Source organism: Fistularia commersonii, chromosome 6, assembly GCF_037954325.1.
Source record: "Fistularia commersonii isolate RoL2024-O1a breed Wild chromosome 6, RoL_Fcom_v1.0, whole genome shotgun sequence".
Lineage (NCBI taxonomy): Eukaryota > Metazoa > Chordata > Actinopteri > Syngnathiformes > Fistulariidae > Fistularia > Fistularia commersonii.
This window is the reverse complement of record NC_141289.1, coordinates 12,310,315-12,322,376: the sequence shown is the minus strand read 5'-3', so window position 1 is coordinate 12,322,376 and position 12,062 is coordinate 12,310,315. Positions and strand designations below refer to the sequence as shown.

Here is a 12,062-nt window from a genome sequence, read left to right as displayed (position 1 = left end):
GTGAAGCCGGAGCTTGACAGACGAGAATCCTGAGAGCTGTTTGCAAGAAACAGAAGGGGGATTTTAGAGGTGGGCATGAGAGTTGTACTGTATGGGGACAATAGAAATGGAGAGGGACGGTGGGGCGGCAGGAACAGGTGGGAGCTTGTTGTTACTGCCCCCTTTATCAGCTGATATATATGCATTAGGATTTCCTCATCATCTCCGCCATCATTTCCACATCCATCTGATATTTGACTGACAGCTCACATTGGCCCCAATATACCCGGCACATCATTTCAGGAAAAGCTGCCCATTGTGCTGAATGGGGAAATGGAAGGAAGAAGTTAATTTGTTTTTCTGGTGGCTGCTGATGGTGATAGGAGTGGGGTATGTCTGCTTCCGTTGGAAAGTTGTAAATTAGAATTGAGACTCCACACCGAATGCAGGCAGCTACCAATGCTGTGAGAAACTTGATTTTTAACAATGGCTAGAATATGTGACAGAATTTTTAATATGCAACGACAGAAGCGGTTGTATATTAAGGGAACTTGCGGCCAAATCAGAATTATGAAAAGAAAAAGGTAATGGATGTCTTTTTTTAAGAAAACTCTATTCTCTGTACGATCACCACCTGCTCCTTACAATATCTCAGTGTCACGGAGGATTTAGAGAGTTGAGGAGTTTGCAGGAAGACCTGTAATTCAAAAGGTTGTGGCCAACAAGTTGGAGGGCTTTTTAAATACACGTATTATCATTATTGATTATACTATTATTTGCAATAATTAGACTAATAAGAATAAGAGAGCGTGTCCTTTAAGAGATGCATGCATAAATGGATACACAGCATTATTTAGTGCAGATATTTCTACTCCTGCATGCATAAATAACCAAGTCCACTCTGCTTTAATGAACATATACTGCAAGAATAACAGTACCTGGATGCATGTGTTTAAGGCAGCCCTGACTGTTAATTCATGGCTGCATCCTCCATATGTGTCAAGGATAGCTCAGAAAAGTGATTTGTGGTTTTGCATACATAATTCATGAAAAGATAAAGAGATGAAGTACGAGAGCAATAATGCTTATCCACAGGAGATGGCTGGCCCTTGTGTGCTAAATGTAGAGCCTTATGTATATTTTATAAAAGAGAATACCATTATAAATGAATACCCTTGAAGACTCTGCTCCATATTACTAATGCTAAAAGCCCTTAAACGCCACATGAGATGGCAGATCAAAGAAATCCACATGCACTGCATTAACTAACGTTGGGATTAGGAATGCAACTCCGATTTACCCCTGTCACAGCTTACAGTCACCCACACAAACATGTCATAGGTATTTTGGGGGGAAAACCTTTAACATCCCCTCTGACTATTTACGGCTGTTTCAACACTTGGATGTGTGGAGTCTTCCTTCACCATTTAGTTTTGTCATTCAATGCTTTTATGCTTCAGCCAAGATTGGGTCAGTATCATAAGCATGTACTTTATTTTGTTTTTGTCATTTCAAACACGCAATCCTTCTTAATTCCTTGTTTTGTGCAGAGAAAAAATGACTATGTATTTGCGAGGTTAGCAACGGCATGATACATCATGATTACTTTACGGGAGGCATCTGGCATCTAAAAGCTGGACACAGAAATAACTATAGTGGGCTAGGTAATGACAGGAGGAAAGTACATGTGGCATTAAGAAAAAGGGAGGCTTTAGGAGGTGGACAAAAAATAGACGTTTTCATAACAGAGAGTCCAGAGGGCTTATCAACAACCTTAAAAAGGGAAGGGAGCAAGGGCACAGGAGAAGGGAATGAGGAGGTGGTGTGCACAACAACAGCAGTAATCCATCAGAAATCATTGTGCGGTGGGTCTATCCAGTTTGACAACACGGTGTCTGGTTCTATGGAGTACAGCCCACCAGTGACTACCTTTCAACTCTGCACATCCTGCTGCTCTACGATAGGATAAGAGCGGAACGGGCAGTGCTAATTGGCTTGCTTCCCTGTCAGATCTCTTCAGTACTGCAAACAGAGGATTGGGAGAGAGGGTGTATTGTGCTGTATGTGGATTTGCAAACAGCAGTTTTCATGTCCATTATATTATTGGAAGGGTGCTTGATGTGTGCTCTTGGTGACAGCTCAACACTGATCCTGACCGAGCGTGTGAATGACTCGCATCACGTGAGGACTGACGGGATGTGTCAGTGTTGAACTGGGTGGGGGGGGAAGCAACGAAATACCTAGCATTTGAAGGAAATGGAGGGAGCAACATGCACCTCTTATCAGAATTAACACTGTATAAATACAAACAGCATCACCCGTCGAATGTCACTGGGGTGCTACTTGCAGGGGCATAATCAGAACAAGTCAGACATAAGCCATAAGCCAAACCCCGAACCTCTGATGAAGTCATGTTGGATCAACCATAGTGTAACCAATCCTTGTACAAACAGAACGAAATATGAGCTTTGGCTTCGATGAATACACAAGAACGCCAAGAACAACTTAAAGACGGTTCAAGTACTGGCTTTGCTTTCATTTTCAATGAATGTTCCACTGAAACCATAAAGGAATCATTTGAATATCACAGTGTGACACTTGAATCTCCTTATCAAGTTAGCCCCTTTGTTCTGTGCAAATGATACCGGGAAGTTGGCTAAGGAAAGTTGAACAGGCCCAGGTCCAATGTTAGTCTTTCTGCAGCCTGTCAACAGTGCACCCCCTGAGGCTACATTTTGGGCGAAGACTTCACTATCGTCTACTGAATACAGACAAGACGAGAATCATCTGAAGGCCGTTGCCATTTGTCTAGACTTATTTAGCAATCATGAGGACAAGATGTGAATGGGGCTTTGAGAGCTGGGTGATGAAAAACAGTAGAGGCCGGTTACATCTGATTCAAGAAGAGTAAGGAGATGGAGATAGAGATCATCACACAACTGCTCACTTGCACACATTTCAGATAAGCGTGGAGTAACTGAACACTGCTGAGCCACACAGAAAAGAAACGCCAGGTAACAGAACTATATATTTGAGAAGTATTATCAGAACATTGAGTTTTCACCCTATTCATGCATCATAATATCCAGTGACAACAGACTAAATAGGAAACTTCAGGATTTCATTGCACACTTTTAAAAAAAGTCATCTGGTGCTGGAAACAAATTTGTAGAGCTGTGAAAAAGCTCTCCATATCAAGAGGACTGTATATACAGATTTAGCTAAACCAAATGTTCCCACAACAAATTTGTGATTTCAAGAGGTCACCTTATATTCAGCTGTTTGATGCGCACTGCTGCCAAAAAACAGCTTGTTCTTCAAATACAGCTGAAGTTAAACCAAATATTTATGGCCGCTGAAAGGACCGGGCTCACATCCAGCAGTTATTGTTTGAGCTGCTGTGGCGCACACTTTCGCTGCAGAGGTAAGCTGAGGTCAATGAGGTTTATAATTTGGCTTTTTTTTTTTCGAATGCTGCAATTGGAATAAAACAACAAAATGAGACAAACAATTAGATTGAGCCGCACAATACTCCAGCTAATTAAGTCATATTTCAGGTTCAATAATGACCAACTCAGCCAGATAAAAGCCAGAGAGGAGAGAGACTGGCAGGTGTGTGTGTTTGTGTGCATGTTGAAACAATCTTGAACCTTCTTATACTGTGAGACTATTGAAGCTTGAAAATCCCTTTATTTGAATGCTCAGATAGACAGTGGGCTAGTTCTGAAAGTGTCTATGGTCATTTCAAAAGGCTGTGAATGCAAAAGAGGAGTTGTGTGCACTGGTGAAGTTGTCAGCTTTCTTATCTGTCAGTAACAGAAAGAAAAGTATATCACAAATAAATACCAGGATTCTATCAGAATTTACAAAAGGGCTTCAATATCAGAGGGACGTGATGGCTCCTGTTCATGTAGTAATTTTTAAAGTGATAACATTGATTTTAAAACACAATGAAGTCAGTCTAAGCAATGTGGCTTGAACAGAAAAAGTTCAAGACCCTGAAGAATTTCACCGCTGTGTGCCTCCACATTGATCTACAGAATATGGACCAAGCCTCGCCTCATTTTGGCGTAAGTCTTCAAGCCAGTTCACTGATAAAAAAGACATGTCCAAAATTTCTCAGACATATTTTTGCAGTCTCCTACTGTAGCATTAAAATTAAGTTAATTAATTTGAATTAAGTGTTTTCAGCCAGTGCACTAAACGCAGCCTTTTAGCTATGGAGCTGACAGGGAATGAAAACAAGGGTGAGCAGAACTATCCTCGTTTTTCCATGGATCTCTATATTCATTGATAGATGGATAAACATTGCGGAAAGAATATTCGTTAAATATTAATATAAAATGAAGAATACAGGAAATGCATGAAATATAAATGTAGTGGCATCCCACTGCCACTCAAATACATCAATTTACCAGTTAGCAATGTGGCATTTTGAAATTGTCCATTTTCGCTGTATTAGTCTGACATGTACAATCAAGGGCAGACCAGGGCAGGTAAATCATATTGGGAAAATGCAATGCAATGATATTTTGGATAGGCTTAACCCCCAAGCACAACCCTGCTAAAATGTGTTCCTCCAACTTTTGTGTGTGTATATATATATATATGTGTGTGTCCTTCATCTTGCCATTCTATCCACTGCCGGCATAACCGTGTGAACATCTCTTCCATTAATGCCCTTGACACTGTGGCCGATTGGATTCTTATCTGCCATTTGTAGGGTAACGCTCAGCCTGCTCTATCTCTCACGACAGCCTAATTGAATCTCCAGTGTTGGATGTGAGGTGATACACTGGCCACACCATGTCACTGCCAATAGATAAGGATTGCTGGTGGAGGATTGGACCACCACAATGACGATGGGTACACGTTGATAAAGGGGTGACAAGCAGTTTGGCCAGGTAGTGTGTCTGTGGACTCTTCTTGGATTGAGAGATAATGGATACCCTCCATTACTGAGAAGGTTGTGCTCAAATCGAATAATCCAATATCCCATAATCCTGCTGTGGCAAGTGGATAATTTGTTGAAATGTAACCACGGAAAAGTAGGGCAGGGTAATGCTGTCTCCCTACATCAACCTAAACTACTGTTTGCCATATTAATGTCTTATTTACATGGTTTATGGATGGAAAATGAAAAAGAAAATTACTACTTCCCTTTTGAAAGAAAATGTTTTTTCATTGTGATATAATACCCCAAGGTTTCATGACACAATAGATAATTATTATGAACATAAATACAGCACTAAATTACTGTTTTAGCTCAATTGTCAATTTGGAGAATCCTGATCCTTGGGGTTTGGTTTGAACTGCTGTCTTACATTCATCTTTAACTTAATAACAAAGGACTACCATTAACCTGTTTGACAGATAAATATCAAATAAACTGAAAAAGGACAAAGTTAAAATACCATTGTCTGTGATGCTATTGGTTAACAACTACTGATTGATAAATCGTCATCATCCTACCTCAAAAGACCAAATCCTTTTTTCTTGGGCTTCCTCTCCAAATCCCCACCAGGATCCCCGGGTTTCTTTTTTCCCTTGGCCTTCTTCTCTTTCTTTAACCCTTTTGTTTTCTTCTTCTTCCCATCCACCGCGTCCAGCTCCTGACGTGAAGAGCTGCTAGCTGGTGTCTCATGACCGGAGCTGTGCTCTGACAGGTCGTCGTCTGGGGCAACAAAGTCAAAGGAGACAGTGAGTGCACAGATACGGCAGGCACAAATACCAGTGCTATGTAGCTATTCAAGCAATTCCTCTAGCAATGTGTGTCAGCCATACCAATTTGTCGATCTGAATTTAAATCTGAGAATTTCCATCAGTTTGAAGGACACAATTAGAGTCTGCTTCCTATTGTATTATCCACCAGGTATAATACATATAATACAGGTATAATAATTTTCTAAAGGGGATTCCTCTTCGCTCGAGTTGTGGGTCGAACAACAGCAAGCGATCTATATGTACAGACTGTGACGCCCCGTGAGGTGAAGAAATTTCTTTATTTTGACTTGACTGCTACAGGGTTAGCTGTTGAAAATATGCAGTTCATTTTATATTTTACACCAAACGGAACAAAACTGCAATATTTCTCCCCACCATACAAAGATAGCGGGACGAATTTTCATGCTTCGGATTTTCAATCTTAAAATCATCCATTAAAATTCTGCATGAAACACAAAATTTCATGCCAGCACGAAAACTTTAATCATTATTCTAAATCACTCAGACACAAGCTCATAGACATAACTTTGCACATATCTGTGGGTTCACAAGGTAGTGCATTAAAATTTGCTGCTGTAAGATATAAAGTTGTTCTTTCTAAATTGCTGAGTGGATAAAAATCCTGTAGCATTTCATTAAAGCTAAGCACTGTCCCTTGGCTGGCCCCCAACCATTCGGGAGTGCCACTGTGTTCGAAAGCCTAAGGGATAGATGCTGGCATTGTAGAATTTCATTGAAAATTAATGCAGTGTCAAGGAAATGATCTTTTACTATCAGAACGGTGACAATGACACAATAAAAATTGGATCATTTTGCTTCCTTCTTTTTGGCAGCAATAATTTGAAGTTTACATCTCTTTTAAAAAGCAAAGTCTGAGTACAGTCAATACTGACTGCACCTGTTCCTGCCACCCCACTGTGCCCTCACCTTTTATGAATCTTACCGTCTTCGGAGGGTCCGTCATATGACTTGTCAATAGCGATGCGGAAACTCTGGTTACATCCTCGCCCTCGGACCATATGCAGGCGTGGACGGTGAAACGGCACCTGTGCCTGAATGTGACTCTGCCTGGCCTCAGACATAGCCGTTTGGAGGCTCTCCAGAGAACTAGATTTCCATAGTCCGAGGGTCGGGCCCAGAGATCCATCAGCTGATGGCTCTTAAAAGACAGACAAGTGAGACATGATCATGATGGCCTCGGAGCGACAGTGGGCTGAGTTATAAATTGGAGCAACAGATGATAGATGACAGATGATATAGTGCGTTGGCCAATGAAGTTGGAAATTTATTTTTCTTGCACAATTATTCATAAAGCGACAGATACATGAGGCTGACAGAAAACAGTCTTGGAGATGGTACATCTGCACATCAATGGGGAGAAAAATTGCACACATTTTCCAATCAAGGCAGATTCAGGGGACAGAGGAGATAGGGAGGATGCTCTGGAAAGGTTGGAAACATGCACGGATATGAAGAGCTGTAGGAAACACGGGGAAAAGTGGTACAATAGGAGAAAATGAAGTCAATGTCATGCAGATCCAGCTGCTGCAAAAGTCTGCCTCGCAGGCTGTGTGAGAAATTGAGGGAAAGAGAACCGTCAGCTGTAGAATGCATGGAGGAGAGACCCGTCTATCCACCCACCCATTCAAACTTTATAACGCAGTGGAATGGTGATACATATTTTTCAATGTTACTGAAAAGATGCAAGTGGTAAATTTTCCTCAAACATTTTTTTTTTTATGGATGACTTCAATGCACCATGGAACTCGATGCTCAAGACATGTTTCTATGGTTTCAAAGTGTTGAAATGGAGCAGGGGAAAAGGAGGTGACACTGGGGTGACCGCAGAGTCAAATAGAAGGGAGGGAAAGTACGTAGTGTTGTTTCCTTTCAAGTCCTAAATTGACTTTCTGAGAAGAAGTGGGATTTATGGGGAATAAGGGGTTATAAATAGAGAGGGGGGAGCGGCCTGGAATAAAATGCTCAATTTGAGAGGCAGGATTTGTGTCACAAATGTAATTACAGCTGTCCAGCTTGCAGCCTGATAGAATTAAGCTCCTCGCCAGAGCAATCCTGCACTACACACAGCAAGACGGTATGTGTGTCTGTATGCCTATGAGGGCTTTTGTGAATACCACAAATTGTCACAATTTAGTCAAAGTTAAAGAAAAAAAATTCTGTCATGATACTGTTTGGATGAGATGAGTGGTTTGTGTCCTTTACTGCCTTAGATGAGAGATGGAATATGAGCACAATTCACTTTTGCTACAATGTGTGTTGGTGTCCATGGGTCTGCGAGTTCCCAGATTCCATGCATGTCAGGTACTTGAGGCTGGAGGTAAATGAATAATGAGGATTTAATAGGATGGATGAATGGGGGAGGGATGGTTATCACTGCCAGCTCGATCCATTGGAGGGTGAAATCAGCGTTTATCACTTATTGCCGCCCGCCGTGCCAGCAGATGCTCTTGAGGATCCATTCATATTATGTCTGCTTGACTACCACTGATTCAAGTTGGTGCACATATTTGACAAACTACCTAACAGCCCAATAGGCAAGGATGACGGGCATTGCCGAGCTACAATAATATTGCATCCGAACTGCAGCAAGAACTTCACACATTTGCATATGCCTACTTGACTAACCCTTGTCAATGTGTAGGGGATCTTGGTCTTGCCGATACGCTTCTCCAAGTTTAACTAAGAGTAAATAACATCCTGTTGTTGAATTCAGTGTCCATGTCAGTTTGTGTGAACAAGACATGGTGCGTGCTGCAGAGCTTTGAGGAAAAGTGCCTCGAGAAAAAAGAACTTCTAAGAAACTCACCTTAAGAACTGGGGGATTGGAGGCAAAGGGGCACAATTTTGCTCACAACCCAAGGACAACAATCAAACCATTCTTATTTAATCCTTTAACATAAGAAACGATCGATGATCATTATATAATATTCTTCAATTATCTTCCTTCCTTGACCTGAAGCTTTAAATCATAAAATTAAGGGAAAAAAAAGTAAAACTTTAGTCAAAAGATATTAGAAACCTTCATGTAATTCACATATGAAATACATAAAGGAGGGCATCAAAATTAGCATTTTGTAATGTTTGTTTGGTGGTTGCAAAAGGAAAATGCAACCTGCTATTCCTCTTATCACAGTGGCTCTTTACCTACATTAGGCTTTTGCGTGTACTATGATTTTACCCAATGTGCATGAGATTCAGCACTTTTTGTTCAGAACACTGAGGACAGTGGCCTTCAGTTGTTGCTTATTTATGGGTCTTTCTGACTTAAATTTTGTCTTGAGCAAGTAAAATGCATGTTCGATTGGGTTGAGGTCTGGTGACTGACACAGCCATTATGGAATTTTCATTTCTTTGCTTAAAAAACTCCTGGGTTGCTTTTGCAGCATGTTTGGATCCTTGTCCATCTAAATTGTGAAGTGTTGTCCAGCAAACTTTGCTACATTTGGCTGAATCCGAGCAGAAAGTATATCCCAATATACTTTAGAAATCCTCCGGCTGCTTCTGTCTTTTGTCACATGTCACATTTTGTTTTACAGAAGATGCGGTGTGCTTTGGATCATGAGCTGTTCCAATTCCAAACTTTCTTCTTCCCATCATTCTGATATAGTTGATCTTAGTCTCATCTGTCCAAAGAATGCTGTTCCACAACTGGGCTGGATTCTTCAGGTGCTTTTTGGTGAAGTAAATTCTGGCATTTCTATTTTTGAGGTGGATAATGGTTTGCACCTTGTGGTGAATCGTTTGTAATTACTCTCATCTTTACAGTAGACTTAGATACTGATACAGCTACTTCCTGGAGAGTGTTCTTTACTTGAGTGGATGTGGTGAAGGGGTTTTTCTTCACTTTCTTCCTTTCATCGAGAGGATTCTGCGATCATCCACCACTGTTGTCTTCCGTGAACATCCAGGCCTTTTGAGTTCCCAAGCTCACCGGTGCACTTTTCTTTTCCCTCAGAATGTACCAAACTGTTGATTTGGCCACTCCTAACATTTCTGCTATCTCTCTGATGGATTTCTTCTTTTTTTCAGCCTCAGGATGGTTAACCTCTATTGAGAGCTCCTTTGACTGCATGTTGTGTGTTCACAGCAACAGCTTCCAAATGCAAACGCCACACCTGGAATCAACTCCGGACCTTTGAATTGCTTATTTGACGGCAGGTTACCAAGGGAAGAGCCCATGCAGCCATGATATTTTTTTGCAGTCTTCTGAGTCAATTGTCCAATTACTTATTGTCCCTTGAAAAAGAGGCGGTGACTTATAGCTAAACCCTTGCTCCAGTTTGGATATGAATACTCTCAAATTACAGCTGAGAGTCTGCAATTTAAGCCCATATTGATTATATAATTGTATCCTGAATATGTTTTCGTAAACAGCTAAAACAGCAACACTTGTGTCACTGTCCAAATATTTCTGGGCCTAACTGTAGGCTGTGCCTCCTGAGGAGCTTGTCTGCTTGTGTCTATATTGAGCAGATGTTGGAAGTCTTTGCCTGGAACGTAGCCTCTGGGTTGTGCTGCGCTGACAGGCCCTGCAAGGGCTTACACTGCTCCTATCATTGTGCTTTGTACCTGGAAAAATGTAACCTGAAAAATGACTATGACATACATCAAATCTGTGCCTATTGAATACTGATGCAACTCATTCTTCTCTGCAGGAGGTTTCATACTTGTTAATGTTCTAGACTCCCAGTAAGACTCAGTTTTATTTTTATTTCAATTGATTTATTTATTTCTGCTCAAAAGGAAGCTTTCTATTAATAGATAATGACTGATCATTGAATTGAGTGGCAGTTGAACCTTTTCTTACCGTAATTTCCAAAGTTTTTTTCCTGTTTGGAAAATTTTGAAAGAACATTCATTTTAAAGCTGGAGCAAAATGTCACATCACACAGGAGGGAGACCACAAATAAGCCAACAATATCCATGTCACTTAATCCTTGTGTTGAATAAAACTGCATAGCTTTGACTGAATATCCAGGCTCTTGAAAGGATGCTACTCAAATTGAGTTGCTAATGAGTGTTTAAAAAGTGTATGAAATCTAAACACCATGATTGGACTAGTATGCCCTCATTTCGGGAATGCTAAATGCTTCCCTAATTTTGCCAATATTCAGTACAACACAGATCTATTCAGGCAGCCCAAGCATAGACACTGCAATGTACAACCATATAGCATATAAATATGGAGAATTGATTGCAATATAGAGGATATTTTTGTTAATAACCTGAACTTTTGAAATAGATTTTTAAATAATTTCATAAATCTATAGTTTTAACACTTACCTATCAACTGGACAATATTGTGGTATGCAGTTAGCTAGTCTTTGAAACACACTTTGACTGATTGCCACCGTTACAAGACGATGTCCCCTCCATCAATACTACTGGGTGGTAGGCTGGGGTTGCTTTTGTGACTAAGAGGGTGATGATGGAAGGAGACAATTCAGCAATGAAAAGGGGCTTGTTGCTCCTGGCCATATATCCATAAATGGGGCACAGGGGAATCCCACAATGGTAATCGACTGCACACACACACACATGTGCACATGGGTGCACTTTCCAAGTTGTATCCAGTAAACCTACCAATAATATACGAAGCTATGGTTTTGAGCCAGTAAAACAGGTTATATAAAAATATGACAGACATGATGTATTTAACGGAAATATTGGTCTCAGTGCTGCAAAATAAATATTTGATTAAATGGTCAAGCCAAGCGTGAAAGACCCTCCAAATGCCCCCCTTTCATGTTTCGACATTCCGGAATTTTACAATTCAACCAAAGCCATAAAAGTTACTCTACAATAACTAAAAATCTGAGAGCTCATTTCAATTAATGTTTATGAATGCATCTACATCATTTTAACTTGACAAAAAAGGGAAAGGATTGCTCTTTCACTTTACTAATCTCCATTGTCTCGGCTTAAATTAGATATGGTTAATATTCCCATTAGAATATCACTTGGATCAAATCCATCCAATTGTTTATGTTCCTTCACACTAAACAGCATACATGTAATTTTGTTTACCTTCTAAATCAACAAATCTGGACAATTCTAACAATTCAGTAATTCCCTTCAAAACCGAATAAAGAAAATCTTTTGTCCAACTTTCAAAATGATTATCATTACATGAAATTGTGAAGTCCTCAGAATGCATAATTGACACTTGTTGGAATGTGCGCCTAAGGTGGGGTCAGCCATGCACTGATAAAACGCATAAAGAAAAAACAAGAATCCAATCCATCGCACTAGTTCATCCAATCGAAGCCAGTTTTGTTCATGTTGAGGCCAATCAAAACTACACTCAAAGTACAGAGCTGTCCCATCGTTACCATTTC

General features: G+C 40.4%; 1 protein-coding gene across 3 annotated transcripts in view; it reads right to left on the bottom strand.

Annotated features, from left to right (window-relative positions):
* The window catches only part of pard3ba (par-3 family cell polarity regulator beta a), a 158,507-nt gene that overhangs the window by 56,386 nt on the left and 90,059 nt on the right, over positions 1–12,062 (bottom strand). For all 3 annotated transcript variants that reach the window (XM_086148140.1, XM_086148141.1, XM_086148142.1), the window contains 2 exons: positions 6,647–6,862; positions 5,452–5,653 (listed from right to left, as the gene is read on the bottom strand). In XM_086148140.1, coding sequence (XP_086004266.1) covers positions 5,452–5,653; positions 6,647–6,862 — 418 coding nt within the window. The remainder of the gene's footprint in view (positions 1–5,451; positions 5,654–6,646; positions 6,863–12,062) is intronic.